The sequence below is a fragment of the Rhinolophus ferrumequinum genome, chromosome 23 (genome assembly GCF_004115265.2).
Source record: "Rhinolophus ferrumequinum isolate MPI-CBG mRhiFer1 chromosome 23, mRhiFer1_v1.p, whole genome shotgun sequence".
In the NCBI taxonomy this organism is placed as follows: domain Eukaryota; kingdom Metazoa; phylum Chordata; class Mammalia; order Chiroptera; family Rhinolophidae; genus Rhinolophus; species Rhinolophus ferrumequinum.
Genome location: NC_046306.1, coordinates 6,413,740 through 6,436,938, shown reverse-complemented (window position 1 = coordinate 6,436,938; position 23,199 = coordinate 6,413,740). Strand labels below are relative to the sequence as shown.

Genomic DNA, 23,199 nt, shown 5'->3' with positions numbered 1-23,199 from the left:
TGCAACGGTGTCTGATGAGTTTGACATTGGCATTGCGGGGATGGCTTGGGGTTCAGCTCCTCCTGATTATGTTTAATTGCGCGGCCCTGGATTTGACACTGAGTCCAGTTTGAAATGGATGGTGTGATGCTTTTTCTCAGCTTGACGGGACTGAGATGTAAACAGTCGCCAATGAGCCTGGCCTCCCCCACAGCCACGAAGACTTTCCGTTAAACCTCCCTGAATGCTTCAGGGTCAAAAATTACAGCGCCCCGGTTGCGAGGGTCAAAAATTACAGGTTGCGAGAGCTCCGGACTCAGGACCATGCAGACCTATGTTTCCCTCACTGCTTACACTATTGTTCCCATTTGATTGTTTCTGGTTTATTTTTTGGCCCAGTCATCTGATGATGTATGAATCGAGGGACATAAATAGCCGAAATGACTCCAGTTGTTAAATTCATCAGTGTCCTCACTGTGGCACAAATTCTGCTGCTTCATTGGATGCGATTGCCTAACACTGAATATAGCTTGGAGCCCTCACCAGCAACCATTCTTTACATTGTCTAATACTAAAATCATTTTCTACATTCACCTTATTTTGAATATTTTAGCTGCCTCTGAAATTGAGTCCTTCATAGTCTATAAACATGTAACTGCCCTTTGAACTAATAATTCCTTTCCTGAGAATCTATTTTACTGATTTATTTTTGCCTGAGTAGGATAGACTATAAAAATGTCCACATCACCATTATTGGTAGCTTTTGAATTCATTCCATACATAGTTTTTGAGTATTCACTATGTTCCAGACTTTAGGGAATTTAAACAAACATTTAAATTTGTTTTCTTTCTCTTATAGAGCTTGTGTTTTTTTGGTGGGGGGGAACACAATAAACAGAATAAATAATGTAAATATTGTGAGAAGGGACTGGGACATTCGCGTGGGTATATGTGTGATTTTTAAATGCAGTTGCAGGAAAGGCCTTACTGAGAATTGACATTTGAGTCAAGATCAGAAGGAGGTGGGGGAGGGATCACGTGGACGTCTGGAGGGAAAGTGATCGTAGCAGAGGGAACAGCAAGTGCAGAGGCCCTGAGGTAGGGCAATGCCTGGCATGTTCTAGGAACAGCAGGGAGGCCCATGTGGCTGGAATAGAGAGAACGAGGGAAGACTGGGAAGGAGGTGAGGTCAGAAGAGTGACAGGTGTGGGAGCTGAGAGCATGGGGACTGGTGGCCATTGGGAAGACCTGAGCTTTTACTTGGAGCGAGATGCGAGGGAACGAGAGGTTTCTGAGCAGAGGCGTGACAAGATCTGACTTACGTTTAATCAGATCCCTTTGGCTGCTGAGTGGAGCTTACATGGCATGGAGCAACAGCCACAGCTTGGAGGCCGGTGAGGAGGCTATCGTAAACTCCAGCAGAGACAGAATGGAGGTTTGCACCAGGATAGAAGAAGTGGTCAGAACTAGATGTATCTGCAGGAAGAGACAATAGGATTTACAAGGTACCTAAATGTCTACCAGGAGGGTAATAGTTTCACAAATATTACAGCGTACCCATTCGGTAAAATAATGAGAGAGAGCTATAAGAATATTTCTACGTTATATAGTTGCATGAAAGCATCAGGGGGAATAGCAATAGGATAGTAAAATTCCTGGGCTATAAAAATGCATATGTGCTATTTTTATTTTTTTAAAAAGCTGAGTACACCAAACTTGAACAGTGGTTTCCTATGGAAAGGGTAACAGCAGTTGGTGTGTGAAAGGTAAGTTTCAAATTTTACTATGGTTAGTGGTTAGTTTTTACAGATTCCCCCCGCCAGGAGAATTCCACTCATTGCCTTTTATTACTATTTTTTATATAAATGGAAAAAATATTCAGAAGAGGAAGCTTCACTTTCTAAAGATCATAAAGACCTTTTTATAAAGAACCTTAACAAACCCCGTGAACCATAAAGCAGGCGTGTGTTTTCAGAAGGGTCATGTCAAGGTTTGGTTCCAAATTGGGTTTCCTGTTGCCAGTTATAAAATGCTCAGGTGGATGTAATCTTTTATCTCTGGATTTGATCCCCAAATTTTCCCTTCTCTGTGGCCACTGAGAATAAAATGGGGTGCCGTTGACGTGCAGTTCGTTTAGTCGTTCAGGGGAGGAAATCCCAGTAACTCCCCAGCTCGCCTGCAGTTGGAACTGAGGTGGAAATACGTTCAGGAACTCGGCACTGCTCTCCAATTCAGAAATTGCTTTTCTAGTATATATTGGAGGCCCTGTGAAATGAAACTGTAGTTTTTCAGATGTATTTAAGCCTTCCGGTTTACACATTTCATCTCTCCTAAGGATTTGGGGAGGACCAATGACAGCACTGTCGATGGAGTGATGAAGTGTGACTAAGAATAAATGGTGGGTCAGAGGTCCAACCTCATCTAATCTGACCAAATCTATAAAATCTCACCATATCAAGAAGATAGGCATTTGACAACAAAGAGAGTTTTATAATTTCAGGGAAATCTGTAAGGTCCAACTACCAATTCTGGGCTTTATCTTTGACTTTTTGTAAATGTGAAATCGACAGAAATAGCTACCATCCTACTCTATGTAGTTCTTAAGTAGTCAAAGATAAGCCACATAATGGAAGTTGTCATATTTTTCAGGAGTAGCAACAGTTACCATATAATTATTGGCTCACATTGAATCCACTGTGATGGAATCAGTTTTTAAAATACATGAACTCAGACATTCTAGAGGCTGTCACCAAATGCCACCAGTCTAAATTTTCTTTTGCTTAAGGGCACTACTGACGAGGCATGGCACAACATATGGATTTCTTTGGAAGTCTGCCACGAGCAAGGACAGGGCTACCCGTGGACTTGCTGTACTGGGTTGGAAAAAATTGAATTATAAAGAACAATTGTTCTCAAGTTGCACCTTTCATTGAAATGGCAACAGCTCAAAACTTGTCATAGCTGTCAGTCCTTTAATTTTTTTAAAAAAGTCATTCGCAAATTTTACAGGTTGGCATATCAAAGAGCATGAGTTAGCTCTAAGAACTGGTGTTCCCCAAATGAGTGGTACCAGGAAAGCGTCTAGATCAGAGTCTCAACCCAGGACAGTTTTTACCACCCAAAGAACATGTGGCAATGGATGGGGACGTTGTTTGTCACAACGTGGGGAGGGTGTATTACTGGGATATACACCCAGTAGTGTATAGTAAGAGACCATGGATGCTGCGACGTATCCTACAATGCACAAGACAGCCCTCCCCATGCCCCCAACAAAGCGGTATCCTTCCCCAGTATCAGTGGTGCCGAGGTTGAGAAACCTTGACTTCGAGTAAAGTTGGGCAGCTTCTTCATCCTTTTGATCCTTAATTAACCATACACACCAGAAATGCCAATAGTGGTCCGTATTCACGTAGCTAACTTAAGATCAAATAAAATAATGTCAGGTGCCTTAGTCAGCTTGGGGCTGCTCTAACAAAATACCACACGCTGGGTGGCTTAAACCACAGGCATTTATTTCTCTCACAGTTCTGGAAGCTGGAAATCTGAGATCAGAGTATCAGTATGGTCTGATGCTGTTGAAAACTCTCTTCCTGGCTTGTAGATGGCCGCCTTCTCTCTGTGTATTCCCATAGCCTTTCCTAGGTGTGCACATTCAGAGAGAGAGAGAGAGAGAGACAGACACTTCTTATAAGGGCACTAACCTCATCATAAGGACTGCACCCTTGTGAACTCATCTAACTCTACCTCCCAAAGGCCCCCATCTCCAAATATCATCACACTAGGGACCATGTTTCCCCGAAAATAAGACCTAGCCGGACAATCAGCTTTAATGTCTCTTTTGGTGCAAAAATTAATACCCAGCCTTGCTTTATTATAAGACCGGGTCTTATATAATGTCATATAATATAATATAATATAATATAATATAATATAATATAATATAATATAATATAATATAATACTGGGTCTTATATTAATTTTTGCTCCAAAAGACGCCTTAGAGCTGATTGTGCGGCTAGGTCTTATTTTCGGGGAAACATGGGATTAGGGCTTTGCTATGCTCTGAATGCTTGTGTCCCCTCAAGATTTGTATGTTGAAATCCTAACCCCCAAAGATGACGGTATTAGGACATGGGGCCTTTGGAGAGTGATTAGGTCATGGGGGTGGAGCCCTCATGAATGGGATTGGTGCCCGTATAAAAGGGACCCGGGAGAGCGGTCTAGTCCCGCCCATCCTGTTAGGACCCAGCGAGAAGGCGCCAGCTATGAAGCAGGAAGATGCCTCACCAAAGAATGTGACTCTGCTGGTGCCTTGGTCTTGGACTCCCAGCCTCCAGCATTGTGAGCAGTCAGTTTCTGTGGTTTAGTAGCTACTAAGTCTGTGAGATTTTGTTAGAGCCGCTTGAAAGGACTAAGACAGGCTTTAATATGTGAATTCGATTCGGTCCACAGCTTATGGGAAATCTACACCAATGCTGATTGTCGTTATTGTCAGTCTCGCGATTGTTATTGTATGATAACCACTCAGGGGTATGATGAGAACACTTCACAGTAAACAGAGAAAGATTGCAGGGTCTGCTGTGAGTGACCTGTGCAATGAGAACGTCACCACGTGGCGTATGTCGATACACAAGAGCCAGCAGCAAGAAGCAATGTTTCGGTCCCTTCATTATAATCAAAAACCCATTCCTCAGAGAGCTGCTTTGTGGTGTTGAATAAAGGAGTTGGGACTCTGCTCTGAAATAGCACTTTAAGAATTTGGTGGATAGAGAGATGTTTTCTTGATTTATATTTATGAAAACTTGAAACTGAGGTTTTTCTCTTTCCTCTTCTAAATACTAACTTATGGCCTGGCCCAAGTCACGTGCACCTCTTTTTTGATATTTGTGAACTGTTTGTAAAAATCATAACTCAACAAATAGTGGGTTTCTGTTTTAGCGAAGTCTCTACTCCATGCTGAGTTTGGAATAGGGAATGAATTATAGTCTCTGCGCACAAAGCACGTTCACATAGAAATATATTTCATGATATCATATCCCAAGTGCCATGGCAGGAACTGAGCACGACCTATGAGGGTTTAAGAAAGAGCTACTTGCCAAAGGTGGAAGAGAGCAACTCGTTAGGGAACCACGTCCAGGGAGCAGAACTGGGTCCTGATCAAGGAACACCCCTGACTTCTGAGTGGGGATCCCTTACAACAGTTGAACATCTGGATTCTAGAATCGTCACAAACTGGAAAAGGGTGTGTGCCCTTTGTTCCTCCATTTTTTTTTTTAATAGAAATGTCTACTGCAGTTATCTTGTCCCTGTCTGTGAAAAGTGTGAATGTGTTCCAAAAGATTGAAGGGTACTTAGCAGAGGAATGCCATGCTCTGACTGGCATTTTAAAGAGGTTTCTTTGATTTTTCTGTGGAAAAATGCATTGTAGGTGGGTAAGAATGAAAACCCTGAGAATTAGAAGACTATTGCCATAATCCGGTTGAGAAACGACGATGGTTTGAATTAGAGGGTAGCATTGGAGAGGGAGAGAAGGAGAAGGATTTCGAATATGTCTTTACAAAGGAAGGTTATTTGAGATGGATGATAGAAAGGAATCAAGAATGATACTGACATGTAAGGCTTGAGCTGGTGTGAATGTGAATGGAAATGTCATTTAATAAGATGATAAAGTCTGGAGAAGAAACAGTTTTGAGTGTACATGTGATGTGGGGTGGGTGAAGGCTAGAATCAGAAACTCTGCATTAGATACAGTGAGTATAAGATGGTAGTTGGATGTCAAATAGGCAACTGGATCTATGGATATATCCGGAGCTCAGGGAAGTGACCTGGGCAGGAGACCAATATGTGAGAGTCATATATCGATAATATTTAGGGATATCAACTGGATGAGACATTTCTGGCTATAAAACTGAAGAAGAGGGTTGATGATGATTTTTTGGGGGGCACCGCCATGTTTGGAGGTCAGGTAGAGGAAAACAACTGAGGAAGAGTTACTAGAAAGGTAGCAAGAAACCAGAAGTGACCAAAGGAGAAAATCTTGGGAAGGATGGAGTGGGCCCCCTCTGTCAACTGTCGCTGAGACCAGAGAAGGGTCCAGTGGTGTTAGCAACATGGAAATCATCAGTGAAGGTGACAAAACAATTTCTATGGAGTCTTAGAGTAGGAACCTAGATTGGCACCATTTGACGAGAAAATGAAAGGTGAGGAAAATTTGCTTCGGAATGAATATTCTTCCTTTGTCATCCATCAGTGCCCTAGACTTTTTTTTATATCAGTGGTGTTTGATACTTATGGATTTGAGACACTAACAGTCAAAAAGTTTAAGGAAAACAAAATCAACAATATAATTTTATTTAAATTAATTTTTTAAATTTTGTTCAACTGATTTCATACACACAGCAAACCCACCAGGAAATAGCTCCCACGTGATCATTTATCCGACGATTCTTTTCTACAAGTATATACAGGGCATCTGCTACACAGTTTTCATGGTTGGTGCTTAGGGTAAGGGTAACAGAAATGAAAAAGATCCATAATTTCCCTATCCTCATGGAACTTAAATTCTATTGTTCAAGAGGAAAAAAAAGAAATAAGTAAACAAATGACTGTAAGCTGTGTAAGTGCCAGGGAAGAAACAAACATGGTGCCTGGACAGCACACAATGGGGGCATCGGTTTTAGGTGGGTTGGCTGCAGAAGAGCTCTTTGAGGAGGTGATGATTGAGCTGAAATTTGAATGCTGCAGGGACCACCACGGTTGCTGGAGTGTAGCAGAGCAAAAAGTATAACCCAGCCATGCATAGAGTCTGCAAAGGCCCTCAGTGGGAAGCAGCTACCATATTTATGAAGCGTAGTGCTGCAGGGGGCAAATACTTGGGCTGGAAAAGTGGGCAAGGGCCAGAGTATACGGGGACTTGTAAACTCATTTTGAACGTCTTTCCAAAGTTGCCTTAACTATTTCCAAAAAGAAAATGTTTTTCGAGTACCATAGAAATCAGAAGTAGTTTCTAGTGTAGCATTTCTAGACAGCATTTCTAGCAATTTATATTTAAAAAACTCTTAAACACTTTAGAACAATGACTCCATTCTAGGGATTTATGCTAAGGAAACAATTTTCCACACGCACAAATTTGTATACATGAAAATATTCGCTTGTATTTCTAAAAACTCCTTAATTTCTACACTTAAAACTGCAGTAGTGGTTTTAAATCTCCGTCTCCTGGGGTAGCGTCAGTTTTCAGCTTTTTCCTGACGTTCATCCTCCTTTGGGTCTCGTTCTCTGGCTTTCCTCACAGTATGGCCCCCAAACGCCAGTCTTCACTCCCACCTCAAACGAAGAAACCAAGACTGCCTCCTGCCCCCAAGCTGGAGAAGACAGCGACCTCTCTGGACTTGCTGAAGGGAGAAAAAGAACAGCAAGAAGCAATTGAACATATTGATGAAGTACAAAATGAAATAGACAGACTTAATGAACAAGCCAGTGAGGAGATTTTGAAAGTAGAACAGAAATATAACAAACTCCGCCAACCATTTTTTCAGAAGAGGTCCGAATTGATCGCCAAAATCCCCAGTTTTGGGGTAACAACATTTGTCAACCATCCACAAGTGTCTGCACTGCTTGGGGAAGAAGATGAAGAAGCGCTGCATTATTTGACAAGAGTTGAAGTGACAGAATTTGAAGATATAAAATCAGGTTACAGAATAGATTTTTATTTTGATGAAAATCCTTACTTCGAAAATAAAGTTCTCTCCAAAGAATTGCATCTGAATGAGAGTGGTGATCCATCTTCAAAGTCCACTGAAATCGAATGGAAATCTGGAAAGGATTTGATGAAACGTTCAAGTCAAACACAGAATAAAGCCCGCAGGAAGAGACAGCATGAGGAACCAGAGAGCTTCTTTGCCTGGTGTACTGACCATTCTGCTGCAGGTGCAGGTGAGTTAGGAGAAGTCATCAAAGGTGATATTTGGCCAAATCCACTACAGTACTACTTGGTGCCTGTCATGGATGACGAAGAAGGGGAAGGAGAAGAAGATGATGAAGAAGAAGAAGAAGAAGGGTTGGAAGATATTGATGAAGAAGAGGATGAGGATGGAGGGGAAGAAGATGAAGATGATGATGAGGGGGAGGAAGGAGAGGAAGATGAAGGAGAAGGTGACTAATGGAACATTGATGGATTCCAACCTTTTTTAATTTTCTCCAGTCCCTGGGAGCAAGTTGCAGTCTTTTTTTTTTTTTCCTCTTGTGCTCAGTCGCCCTGTTTTTGAGGTCTCTTTTCTCTCCTTTACACCATGGTTCTCACCTTATTTGGGGGGGGGGGAGAGGGAGTAATTTCTGCAGAATACATTGGGAAAAGAATCTCTGCCCCTTTCTGTTCCAAATTCATTTTTATCTCTTCCCGTCGCAACAAAAACTTTATGGAATCAACACCACCGTGCTCTGTGGGAAAAAAGAAAAACCTTCTGCTCCCTTGGCTCTGCTGGAAGCTGGAGGGTGCTAGGCCCCTGTGTAGTAGTGCATAGAATTCTAGCTTTTTTCCTCCTTTCTCTGTATATTGGGCTCAGAGATTACACTGTGTCTTTATGTGAATATGGACAGTTAGCTTTTACCAACATGTACCTGTCTACTTTCTCTTGTTTAAAAAAAGAAAAAATAACACAAAAAAATGGGGTTATAGAAGGTCAGCAAATGGTGGGTTTAAGATGCTTGGGTGGGTTAAGTGGGCATTTTGACAACATGGCTTCTCCTTTGGCATGTTTAATTGTGATGTTTAACGGACATCCTTGCAGTTTAAGATGACACTTTCAAAATAAAATTTTCTCCTAATGATAATTTGAGCCCTCGATGGGAGAATCAGCAGAAGCTGTAGGATCTTATTCGGAATTGACATCCTCTATTGTAATTTTGTTCCTCTTTATTTTTAAATTTTCTTTTTGTTTCACTGGAAAGGAAAGACGATGCTCAGTTTTAAACGTTAAAAGTGTACAAGTTGCTTTGTTACAATAAAACTAAATGTGTACACACACACAAAAAACTGCAGTAGTGGATTTTATGACATGTAAATTATATCTCAAGAGATTTAAGGTTTTTTTTTTTTTAAAGAAAAGAATGCCTGATATAGAAAAATATTAAAAAATAATCTAATGTTGATCAATATGAAATTGGTTAATACATTTTGGTCCATACATACACTTCAGTTACACAACCATAACAGTTACTGATACGGTTATTTTACTGACATGAAAAATATCCATCCTATTTAGTACTAAGTAAAAATAAGGAAGAAATCAATGTGATTTTGTTTTTAAGTTAGAAAGAGAAACATATCTTTAAATACACAAATAAAACAATATAATAGTCATTTTTTATGAGTTTTGGGATTATGGGTAATTTTTACTCGTTTGTTTATACTGTCCTTGTTATCGGATTTTTAAAATTATAATCATGGAGTACTTTGTGATTAGTAAAACACTAACATTATTACCATATTTAAAAGAAACAAACAATAGCAGCAACAGGGAAAGACCTTTTCATGAGTTAAGTGCCGGAGCGTAAGTACATCTTTGGAGACCATTGAATACAGCCGCCACCTTATTTCAGAAGACAGGAACGTTAAAACTGACATCAGTTGTGATGACCAACTGTTTTGGAAAGCAGGCCAGTTGGTGTTCATCCCCGCTCTCTGGTATGCTGTAAGAGAATAGTGTTGGACTTCTCCATAGAATAAATTACAGAACATCTTTGTAGCTAGGTCATTCCAAAGATCTTCCAGCAAAGATGCAAGACATTGTAAATATTTCTTGCGATCCCACCATTTGTCTTTGCTATGCAGAATACATTTGTCCAAAGGAGTTCATGTTTCTACCCTTTCATTGTTCTTGAGTAGGATGCTTTCAACTGTGCAACCACATCCTCTGGCAGTTGAGTAGCTGATCAGGGAGGGGACAGAGCACGAGTCACCTGCAATGTGCACAGGTGACTCTTGTGCTTCCCTATGTCCACAGGCAATTTAGCCACATGGTTCGATGGCACAGCTGGGGAAGATTAGTACTGTGTTTCCCCGAAAATAAGACCGAACCGGAAAATACGCCCTCACATAATATTTCAAGATGATATCCCCTGAACATAAGCCCTAATGCGTCTTTTGGAGAAAAAATCAATATAAGACCTGGTCTTATTTTCGGGGAGACACGGTAAAGAAAATGGCATTGCAAGACAAATAGCATTTCCAAGGTTTCCTAAGAAACCACGGTAGTGAAGGTGCATCACATATTCCTACTTTCAGTTGGCCAAACTTGAGCAATCATTTTTATTTTTATAGCAAAAATGAAAAGTCCATAGTAAAGACCTCAGTCCAACACTTATTACCTTCCATTTTTATTGTAAATTTGAAAACAAACCCAAGCCAATGTGGATAGGTAGTCCTTTGCTCAATGCTTCATTTTCCAGGCACAGATTATTCTTATTCTGGAATTTTCATGCTTCAGATTTTCTGAATTTTGGAGTCGTAGAGGTGCTAAGTGGCTAAAATTATCCATGGGATTTTTCATTTGTTTGTTTGTTTGTTTTTTGATTGACAACAATTCAACAAGTGTATTTTGAATACCGCTTAAAGTGGTCTTCAATCATTTGAGTTCAACGCGTGCTTTTCCAAATGCTGGAATTTGGTGTGGTGTATATGCAAGGTGTGTGTTCCATGCCACTGATTTGACTTCGGCCACCCTATGGGTGAGTGACGTCCGTAGTATCCTGTCCTCAACAGCCCTGCTCGGCTCCTATAGACTCATGCCCATGGCTTCTTCTATGGAGTCCATCCATCTCTTATTTAGTCTTCCTTTTGTTCTGGTGCCCTCTGTTTTCCCAGCATTACTCTCTTTTCCAAAGAACCTTACCTTCTCATGACATGCCAGAAATAGGACAGCTGCAGTTTGGTCATTTTTGCTTCCAGCCATGTTTCAGGCTTAATTTGCTCAAGGACCCACTTGTTTGTCTTTTTGGTGGTCCAGGGTCCCCGTACAGCTCTCCTGCATCATCAGATTTCAAATGAATTGATTTTTTCCCTGTGAGTCTCCTTCACTCTCCAACTTTCTCATCTGTACGTAATAGTTGGGAACACCAGGGTGTGGCTGGTGTTAGCCTTGGTCTCTAATGGCACATGAAGAGTTAAATTCTAGTTCATCTGTAAAGGAAGTTTCAGGGCCTTTTCTAACAGTGCATTCATAGCTTCGTTGGGGATCCTGTTCTGAAGTCTATGCCTAAGATAAAAATTGTTTCTTGAGGCTGAGCTTCTTTCTTCTCTGTGATCCCACAAATCTCCCTGAGGGGCAGGACGCAAGACTTTCTGTCAGGGATCTCTGAAGTCAGCCTTCTCCTTGGTTCCTCTTTAATTTCTCGCTCCTCCAACCTAAGAAGTGTTTTGTATTCTGAGGGGAAGGAAAGCAGTGCTTTCGCTCATCACAGGTTTCCCCAAGTTTGTGGCTCATATTCGGAGTCATTTCTGTTCCCCGAGGGGTTACGTTTTTGAAATTCCAATGGCAGGAAGGAACCTCATTTTCTCGGCTATCTGCCATCATATTCCTTCCCTGAACAAACTAGCCTGGTTCGGTGGTCTGTGCAGGGAGGGGTACATAGATCCCCATGGGAGCTCAGGAGAGCTAGGCAGGTGGGGAGGAAAACCATACAGCTTTTATTTCAACTTATGTTTCTGTGAAATAGGAAGGAAATTGATCTGTACCAATAATTATTATATAAATCAACATTGGCATCTTTACCCAGTTCTTATGCTTGGCACTCATTCCTCAGGCACACTGTGCATGGAAAGGAAGCCAGAGGGAGAGGACGGTGGAGTTTGTCCCTGCAGGGTCCACAGCAGCCCCTGGGCTCCTTGAGTCACTGCTGGTGGAATGCAGCTCGTTGTAGATTCCCTATGCACCGTGGAGTGAAGTGGATTTACAGACAATGCTTCCTCATTTTAATGAAACTTACCCTCCCCAAATTGCAAAACACAATAATATTCTTGCAAAGCAAATGCACATTGATAATGGCAATAATAATATAAGCACAAGTACAGGGTAAGACAAAGCCAAGGTAAAGCCATGCCTATTTCTAGGATCGAAGCTTCCCCACTCATATGTCATGATTAAAAGAAATCCGATAGAATTGTCTACCTGGCTTTATATGTTGTAGGTTTGAGGGAAGTTTGAACGGCCCATCTAAGGTAATGGTCATGTTTTAACAGTGAGAAGCAATGTGCTTTTCAAAAGAAACTCGAGGCAAGAGCCTTTTAAAAATGGATCTTTGGATGGGTGGGTGGGACTTTAAAAATAAACGTAAAAACTAAAAACATGGAAATAGAATTTCTATCTTGTGAAAAAAATATTTCTGATGAAGGTTTTTATTGGGATTATGAGCCCATGACTTAAGTAAATAGGTGTCTGCTATTTAATTGAAAAGAATAATCAGCTGACATCAGGGACGCTGGAAATTTGCCACTTTTAAAAAAAATTTTACAAAATTGGCAATTGTGCCTGAAAATGAATATCAAGATTTAGGATGGGTGGCTACTGGTGCCCTTCTTTCATTTGAATCCAGTACCTTCCTGAGATGTCTTTGTAATCCATGACTATTATGAAAAGCCAACATTTAACTTAGGCCCTTAAACCACTGTTCAACATGCATTCTAAAAATAATAAAGCATATTGAATCATGTTGTTCCCCATAAAATATTAATAATAATTTTCAGTTGGAACCAAAAAAATGTGTTTTACTATGAATACATGGAAGTATATTTACGACTATTAAGATACTTATTACTTTGGTCTTTATCAAAGAGTTTAAAATTTCCCATTTTTAATTTAGTCAGACAACATACATATGTAATATAGTGTCACATGAATATAATATATAATAAATGGTTGTATATGTACTGAAATGTGTGCTTAAAATATTTTAACTAAGAGGAGTGCATGGACTTTTTTTTTTTTTTAATACAGTTGGGCTTGGCGACCAATGACATAGTAATTAAATCTGGAGAAGAGTCAAGGTATAAAATGAAAACTGATATGGGAGGCCGGGATAGGGTTTAATATTTCTAACATATTTTCTAGCCCCTGATACAATACCTGCCCTTGAAGGATTTATAAATTCCAGGCAATCAGTCCCCCATCCCCCACTGGCCTGCCCATTTCCATAGCCTGGGCCCACAGAGGGTACCTGATGGCCTGGCCCTGTGCTCCTCCTCTGTGCCAACGTCTATCATTGTCTTTGCTCAGGTCACACTGCCTGACTGTCTCCCTCATTCCTCTCTCCTTGCCATATTTCTCAAGACCCTCCCTTGATCCAATCTTACCTACAAAGATGTTCTTGACCATTGCTGATGGAAGCGACAGTCTGCCTTGTCGGTAGTGCCAGAACAATGGTTCATGGACTGAGGCAGCACTAGATGTCTCATGGTGATCTGGTAGCTCTTAAAAAATATGATTTCCTGGTCTTCCCTCCAGGGAGTTTGATTCCGGAGATTTGGGGAAGGGCCGATGTTGGGCGTCTCTTTGCACTCTATTCCCAGAAGCTCTCCAGCTGATGCCAAGATAAGTCATGCTCAGAAAGCAGCATCTGAGAGATCTTGTTTAGGCAGTTAGCGTGTCCCCTTTGGGGCATCCATTATCGTTTTAGAAATGGTCTCATGTTTCTAATTAGCTTGTAAATAACTCAGAGTAGTGGTTATTGTTGTTGTTTGACTGTAGTAGGTAATCAAGAAATCATTTATTCATTATAAGGATTTATAGGTAGATGGGTCTTAATGCCCTGGACTTTTTTTAGAATGACTCTAGGAGACAGTGTAAAATACTAATGGAATTAATGGAGTCCTCAGGAAAAAGTAGGTAACAACCATAATTGAACCATTTACATGTCAATAGGTAGGTTTTCATTTTCATCCTTGAATTTTATTTTTTTAAAAAGGATAATCTGAAATGCTTCCATGTGTTTCTTTTAATCAAAGTAAATGATCTTTCAAAACTTAAACTATTTTTACAAATTTCTCTCAAGATATCTCTAGCCGAATAGTGTTCAAAGGATTTTATTTTTAATGAGTGGAGCTGTGAATTGGAAAAAAACAAATATGCAGAAACCTATTAACAGGCCAGTACATTAGAATAAAAAGAAAGACATTTTCTACTATTAAAAGAGGGCTCTAATTTACATGCAAATGTGTGGAGGAAAAAAATGTATGCTGGAATTTATTTTTAATGGATAGCAGATCTAGATAAGAGACAAGAGGTACAAATTGATGGCCTCTCAAACCCACTGCTGGTTAGAACTGCAAAGAAATGGACCAGTGCCCTTAAGGATGAACTATTTCAATAATAATCTTGCCACATGAGAAAAATTATTAATTCATCCAATTAACATTAGTATGTAAATTATTCATTAGCGCAACTATCAGAATAAAATTAGAATTTCAAGGTTCATCAGTTGTCCATGCTTCTGTGTTCCATAGAAATGCTGTATTTTGGAAGAATAGCAACTACTTTAGTGAACTATAATTACAGATGGCCTAGGAAAATATGGGCATTGAGTGCTATTATAAATTTATTCTTAGCAAAAATTATGTCTTGTTATTTTGACACTAATAGAGGGCTCAGCCTATTGACTATTTATTTGAGATTTTAAAAAGTCTCCCTAGTGCATGGATGGAAGCTGGTGGTTTTGATATTAGTAAATTAGGGAATTTTTTATTTTTTGTCTCATAAATGGAACTCCACTAGCCCTCTTTCTCCCAAAAGCTCCAGTTCCAGCCTTCCTTTAGGCAACCAAATAATGTCACATGAATGGAATCAAGAGATTTCTCATCTTTGTTCTTCCTCAGTTTGTCATCACCCCTTCCTCTTTATCTATCAACAATTTTACATTTTGCTCTCAGTTAAGTAAGAAGCACTTCAGCAGGCAGTATTTATGAAAGCCTAACCAGGAATAATTTTCACTGAAAGTCTCTTGCTCGAAAGCAGGTTCACTTCTCATGGCATGGGAATTGTACCCCCAAACCAGTTTTCAACATGATTATCTCAAACTAACAAATCGATTCGTTTTCTTGGAAAAACCAAACAAAACTCTTGTTTGGGCAAAGGCAGCTTAAAAATTATATATAATTTTTAATTATATATTTAATTTTATATTTAATAAAATTTTTAATTTTATTTTTAATTATATATATATATATAAAAATACATGCCATATACACAGGCATGCCATATACACATGCATATACACATTATACATGCAATTTATATTTATTAGATGCACCGAGTTCTTTGTCTAGGGTTTTCAGCCCATTCTGTTCCCCTACTCAAAACTCTTCATGGCGTATTATCCCTTTGAGAATCAAATCCAAAGTGCACACTGTGGCCTGTAAGGCCAGAAAAGAGGTTTTCTTCTTTATCTCTCAAATCCAGTGATCCACTTCAGCTTTTATGTGCTCTACTTCAAACACAGGGGCCTTTTTCCACCCTTGAACTCAACAAGCTTGTTTCTGTCTTGGGATTTGCACTATTTGGTTCCTCTACCTGGAATGCTTTCCCCACAGTCTTTCCATGGCTCTTCTCTCTCTCTCTCTCTCTCTCTCTCTCTCTCTGTCTCTCTCTCGCCCTGCCCCCCCCCCCCAGTCCAGCTCTCATCTTAAATATCACCTCCTAGGGAGATCTTCACTGGTCTGTCTAAGGGAGCTACCCTGGAGCTCTCCATCTCAGTGGTCCTCAAACTTGAACACATGTCACAGTCACCTAGAAGGCTTGTTAGAGACTGCTGGGCCCCATGCCCAGAGTTGTGACTCAGTAGGTCTGAGTGAAGCACAACAATTATTAGCATTTCTAAGAAGCTCCCAGGTCATACTGATGCTACTGATCTGAAGATCTCTCTTGAAGAACCACTGCTCTACTCCGTGGTCTGATTTTAATTGTCAGCCTGACACTGATCACTATCTGATGTTTTTTTCTTGCTTTTATTTAAGTATTTGTCTTTTGTTTGTCATCCCCACTAGAATGTAGGCTCGATGAGAGCAGGGAACCTGTTTCTTTTCTTCATTACTGTATTCTCAGTGCCTAGAACAATGCCTAATGCATAATGAAAACTCAAATATTTGTTGACTCTTTCATTCACATTCTGTGCCAGGTGCTAGGTGAGGAGCTGGGGGACCAAAATTACTTAACATGATACTTTCTCTGAAGGACTCATAAACTGTTGAGGAATACAATGCACAACATACACAAATCTCTAACATAGTGTGACAATCTCCACAACAAACCCGTTGTTACCTGACAACACAGAAGATACTGGTTTAAGTATGGTTTTCCAGCATTCGGATGGAAATGAACGAGTTTACGAAAGCGTGACCTGGCTTGGTAGTTTTATAACCTATTAAAATTGTCTGTGCCTCTGGACACCAACATGGGTTTGGTAACTGGGAAATGCCAAGGAGTTACTTGATTGGCCATCTCTCACAGAGATCATTAAGAATCTGCTGTTTTAAAATAACTTGGGATGGGAAAAATAAGTGAAAATTTTTTCTCGTTTGCACTTACAAAGCCAAGCAGAAATAGTCTCTTGGGTGTCTCATCATTAGCAATGGATCTTTCCATTAATTTAGAAAAACAAAACAACAAAACGAAAAAACTGCTCTGTCTGAGACAAATAGAAAAAAAAAGAAAAAAAGAAATTTGGAGTCTTCACATGTGACCAAGGAAAATAGATATTTAGACACAATAAACTTCTGATACCTGTATCTAGTTGGTTCAGTTTCCTCAATTTCAAGGGAAAATATCAATAGTGAGTTAAATCCATCTTGCCCTTTGTTCTTAAAGATCAACTGAAGATTGGTGACCTACCGTGTTTTCCCAAAAATAAGACCTAGCTGGACAATCAGTTCTAATGAGTGTTTTGGAGCAAAAATTAATATAAGACCTGGTATTATATTATACTATATTATATTATACTATACCCGATCTTATGTTATAGTAAAATAAGACCGGGTAATAATATTATATTATATTATATTATATTATATTATATTATATTATATTATATTATATTATATTATACTATACTATACTATCCTATATTATATTATATTATATTATATTATATTATATTATATTATATTATATTATATTATATTATATTATATTATACACGGTCTTATATTATAGTAAAATAATACCGGGTCTTATATTAATTTTTGCTCCAAAAGACGTATTAGAGCTGGTGGTCCGGCTAGTTCTTATTTTCGGGGAAACAGCGGTATCTCCATTGGGTAGGACAGGTGTCCTCCTTACACTAGGGATCACCTACCTTCTTTGAATAAATAAAATGGGAATGAGCATTTTATTTGCTGCTCAGGAAAGGAAGACAGATCATTTTGTAAACAAGCCAAAAGAAGTCTGGTTCTCCAGTTCCCAAATTAAGACTCTGTTTATCATTAATTTTCATAAAAATAAACACGTCGTAATGTTTTGAGTGCATCAGAGGTAAATAAAACCAAACCATATTACAAAATAAATCGGTGGAAAGATGCCTTTTGTATTTCACAGCAATTAGCTGCATGATTGGTTATTGCTTTGCCTTGAGTTTCACGTTGGAAAATCAAATTTGAAAATTAGGTTGGGAATAACGCAAAGCATTTGCTGCCCTTATTACCAATTACTTTTTTTTTGAAAGCTGTAGTTACGCATAAAACTATTTGAATTTCAATGTCATGAGCAAAATTCTTGAGGTGGAAAGTTTCATTTAAAATACTCAGTTGAGAAAGAAATTCATTAGTTCACTGTTACCTTATGACTTTGGGCTGTTGTGATGAGCCAGTAGCATTAAAAATTATTTGTTGAGCAACTGCTTTTCGGGGTCTTTGGTGTTTACAAAGCATAAAAGGTGCATATGTTTATGAAAGATGGTTCGTTGGAGATCAATTTCAGCACTTACATATTCATAGACTCTGTGTTTTGAAAATTCTAATTGCTAACACCAAATTAAAGTCATTGCTGTTTTAAAAAATGTTCCTACGTTTTATTATTGCCATGTTCTGCACATTGGGTTATAAATATTTATATACATAAGTGGAATTGTGTCTCTTGGCGGCTCTCTAAGGTAGATACAGAGAAAAGAAGAATGTTTTCAGCAAAACAAAGAAACAAACCAAAAACCCAACAACAACAACAACAACAAAAATTACCGAGAATTAGTCCTTTGAACTCTGTTTTTACTTCCTAGCATTGTCTTTTCAGAGCTCCGTGAAGCCCCCAGAAGGGAGACATAGACAAAGCAAATCTTAAGAAAGCAGTGAAGTGGAAGCCTTTGACAGCCATGGCTTTGCTCACTGAGAAATTGTGCAGTGTTATGGAGATCTGATTTAAAAACAAACTTTCAGAAACATCAAAAGGACTGCTATGCTTCCTGTGTAATTCCTAGGGCTAGTATTTCCACTCCTGTGATGATTATTGCTTATGAATGATGCATGTTAATTATTTGACTTGACTCACTCCTTTAATTAAGCACCTCAGAAAACTGCCAGATTTCCACCTCAATCTGGGCCAGATTGATCCATTGGGGGCAAATCTAGGTGATGTGTTTCTTGGGGGTAAGGGTACGGATTCATCCATTGGAAAACTGTTGTCCCAGTTCATGCAAGGAAAAGCCCACTGAGAGGCTTTATCCCTTTCTGAGACTTGTAAGGATAACTGCGGCCATCGATGCGGTACCCACGACATGCCAGGGACTGCATCTGTTATCTTATTTAATCCTTGCCTCATCCTGAGGTAGATTCTCTGTTGATACCCCCATTTTGGGAAGGAGGAAATTCGTGCTCAGAGAGGTTGTAAAACTCGTTCAAGTTTCCAGAGTTAGTAAGTGGTGGTGCCAGTATTTAAAGACAGGTTTTAACTTCAGACCTTGAGCTTTGAACACTACACAGCCTGTGACCTTATACTGTACAATCAAACAGGGATTTTCAGTGTATCCAGGTGATTTTAGTTGGGTGACTTTGAGTCATTTTCTAACAAGTTACATGGAATGTCTCAACTTTTATAAAGTTCAGGTACGATTAATAGGAAACATATATTTTTTTAATCAAATGTATTAGGGTGACATTGGTTAGTAAAATTATATAGGTTTCAAGTGTACATTTCTACAATACATCATCTATATATCACATTGTGTGCTCACCACCCAAAGTCAGTTCTCCTTCCTTCACCATATATTTGACCCCCTTTACCCTCTTCTACCACCCGCTCTTCCCCTTTACCCTCTGGTAACCATTGAACTCTTGTCTGTGTCTACGAGTTTTTGTTTATTTGTCTGTTTGTCTTGTTCCTTTGTTGCTTTCCGTTTTATATCCCATATATGAGTGAAGTCATATGGTTCTCGACTTTTTCTGTCTGACCTATTTCCTTAGCATGATAAGCTCAAGATCCATCCATGTTGTTGCCAATGGCACTATTTCATCTTTTCTTATGCTGAGTAATATTCCATTGTGTGTATATACCATATCTTCTTTATCCAATCATCTATCGAAGGACACTCTGGTCGTTTCCATGTCATGGGCACCACAAATAATGCTGCAATGAATATTGGAACACATATGTCTTTACAGATAAATATTTTCAGATTTTTTTGGTAGATACCCAGAAGAGGGATTGCTGGGTCACATGGTAATTCTAGTTGTAATTTTTTGAGGCATCTTCATACTGTTTTCCATTGTGGCTGTACCAATTTACATTCCCACCAGTAGTGTATGAGGGTTATAGGAAACATATTCTTGTAGGGCCCTTTGTGGGTATAAATTGCTTCTATTATAAGGTTACTTAGTAACCAAGAAAAACTACGACAATCTTATTTTTTATTTCTCATCTACAGCTATAAAGCCACAACAATTTATGAGTTAATTTCAAATAAAACTCTAAAACGAGCAAAGCTAAAGTTGAAAACATCAACTTAACGTAATAGATGTCATTTTGTTGCTAACTCTGAATTTCCGCTCACAAAGTGAAAATGTGCTGAATGACAGAACCAAGGGTTTCTGAGTTTAGCGTGGTCCTAGCAGTTCATGCCTGGTAGTGACTCCATTCTCCCGTCATTTTTTTTCCTCCATCTGAACTGCTTGTTGCTTCAGTGTACTACGGCCTTTTACACCATCCACTGGTATGAATGGATCACCTACATATTAGGTCCACTTCTACCCTTCTCTTTGTAAAGGAGTGATTAAAGTATAGTGACATCATTTGACCTCAACTCAATCTTACATTCATACTTTGGGACTGAAAAGGAGTGATGGTATGTAGGTACACGATAACTGTTATAGACATGACTCCCACCTTTTCACTTCCTGCCCCCGTCCTGAAACATACAGGATGATTCCATGTTCCCACCTGCATGAAGTTAGGTGTAGTGATGGACATTGGGCTGTGAATACAAGTGGAAGCAGTAAGAACAAGCGCACCACACTCCCGTGCTCTTTCCCTGCTTCGGTCATTGGGGAACACGTTTTGACAACATTTCCATATGACCGAAGCAGCTTCCATCACTAAGTGAATCCAGGGCCCTGCTGTGAAATATAAGCTTTGGTTGGGTTAATCGCTGAGATTTAGAAGTTGTTTGTTATAGTGGCATAGCTTACTCTAACCTGACTAATGCAGAAATCATCCACATAATGAAGAACATCCTTATTTTAATTTGGAGGGGTGTTATTATTTAAATGAAACCATGAAATTAAAAGGGTCACTTGGGACCTTGTTAGCATCCCAATATATTCTTAAGACTTTTACAGAGTCCGCAGTCTGTAAATGGTTCGTCTCTGTAAAGTTTTGCTCCTTCTCTTGGAAATGACGTTTTCTGATACCACCTAGCTATAGTTGCCTTTTTCATTTAAAATTCTCTGAGCTGTTCTACTCAGTCCCAGGAAATTGCTGACTGATCCTAAATTGATTGGGTCAAAGAAAAAGCAATTTTTTGTCTCTGTTAGCCAACTTCATCTAGAAAATCCTTTTGTGCCTAGAACTTTAGGAGAGCACAAAGAAACAGATAGTCCATGATTGAGTTACATGTTTGTGGTTAACATTCTAGCGTGGTGGATTCAGCATGTATTTCAACCCATTTCTCTTTAGAGTCTGGGAAACCTAAGTACCTACATTTACAGCCTCGCCTACAGCTAGCTGTGACCCAGGGATGCACTATTGCCTATAAAACCTAATCTGCAATCATTTCGGGTGGGTCCTGGAACAGCTGTTACTTTACCAATAAAAGTGGTAGCTTAATCTGACTGTTCCCCACTTCTTGCTGTGAACACAGGTGTAATAGCTGGAACCACAGCAGCTATGTTTTGACTCTGAGGAAAAAGCCAAGAGACCTTCCCATATGGAGTCCCTGAAATAACACCAGCAACTGTCTACTTCCAGACTTCTTGTGACCTGAGAACAATAAACTTCAAAGTAGGCTTTCTATTACTCATCGCTAAAGGCAATCCCAACTGGCATTTACATGCATTCCCTTCCCGAAACCTCACATAATGCAGAGTTGGCAATAGTAAGACGATACCCATTCTACAGGTCAGAAAATGAAAATCCAGATAGGTAAGTTTGCTGCCTTCCTAGCAAGTACTGCATTCTGTGGTGCGTAGGATAAACTCTATGAAGAAAGGGCCTTGTTCATCAAGGTCTCATCATAGTTCATCATAATTCTTTACCATTATATCTGCTGATATGTCTGGAATATGCTCCAAAAATCTGTTACATGAATTAATAAAGGTAATACAGAATTAAGGAAGCATCCCAGTTCACCATGATTCCATGCTCTTTATTAACCCTAGATCTTGCCGACATGAATATTTGGCTCCCTGTCACAAGCCCACTCCTAATTCCATTTTTGCAGAAATGAGAGTTGTACAGATATATAGCATGAGATTGTCCCTCAGGGGGGAAAAAAACACCTCTTAGGAAAAAATCGATTCTACAAAGGCTCTCTCAAAATTACAAAAGCCATCACCAAACACTAAGATATTCTAATTAGCCAATTCCTCCTGGCATCCTGCAGACACCCGAAGGAAAGACAACAGCCTGAGATGTTTGGAAAATTTTCCTAGGGGAAGAAGGTTGGGGTGGAGGAGGAATCTCAGTCTGCTAATTAAAAGAATGAACTTGAGCTAAAGAGCCATGTGGGACTGTTGTCGTAGTAACACAGTCCAAGTAAGAAAGCGTGTCTCAGAGTTGCTATTCAGAGAAAAACCTCTTGGTCTAGAAAGTGTGGCTTGTGATTCAAGAGACCAAATTTCAGGCCTAAACTTGGACGATTTTGAAGCATTTATGTCATGTCAGTCACTCTAATCCCCAGACACAAGGAAGATTACTTTTAATGTTATGCAGATAGCCAGCCGGGAGAAAAACACACGATAATTTCCAAGCCTCATTTGTTAATGTTATTAAATGTCATTGAAAAGAAAATAATTGGGAAGATTCAGTCTGTCAGATCTTCTCTCGTTTATTTTGAGTAGCTAAGAAAACTTTGCATTGAAGTAAATGTCATTAAAAAGCATTTCATTAAGATGCATTAAATATCAGTTAGGTTGTATATCAATATATCAATTAGCTGTTGCTGGTAACAACACCCCTCCCATGACTGGAATGACTCAGTCAGCATTTATCACTGGTGGGTCAGCTGGGTGGGTCTGCTGATTAGATGGGCTCTCCCAGATGTACAGGGGTTTGTTGGCTGTTCGTCATCCAGAATGGCCTTGGCTCTCTCCCACGTGGTCTCTCACCTCTCAGGCTTGTTCACAAAATGGAGTCAGGGGTCCTAGAAAGAGCAGAGGTGTATGGGGGCTCTTAACTGCATCGCTCAGAACGCACACACGGTAAATACGGCTGCATTCTATTGGCCAAAGTAAGCCTCAAAGATTAGCCCCGAGTCACGGGGTGAAGAAGGAGACGCCATCTCTTGTAAGGTTAATTGCAAATAGCGTGGAAATGAGGAGGGTGGAAGAATCGGGGACTTTGAAAAACATCAACCTACCTCAGAGGATGCTCTTTTTGTTTCTCAATTTGAAAAATGACTTATCAGTGTTCATCACAAACAGGAGCGAGTTGTTTCTGCACTGGAAACAGCTGTAGCACCTCAGATGAAAAATATATGATTGGATGATGATAAGACATCATCTTCCAGCTGGGGCAAAACTGAAATTAACTCAAG

At 39.5% G+C, this 23,199-nt stretch overlaps 1 protein-coding gene across 1 annotated transcript; it reads left to right on the top strand.

Annotated features, from left to right (window-relative positions):
- Positions 1–7,244: 7,244 nt before the first annotated feature.
- LOC117016075 (protein SET-like) lies at positions 7,245–8,294 on the top strand. Its single transcript, XM_033095123.1, has one exon. It carries the CDS (start codon positions 7,275–7,277, stop codon positions 8,139–8,141), a length of 867 nt encoding a protein of 288 aa, XP_032951014.1. The 5' UTR covers positions 7,245–7,274; the 3' UTR covers positions 8,142–8,294.
- Positions 8,295–23,199: the final 14,905 nt, after the last annotated feature.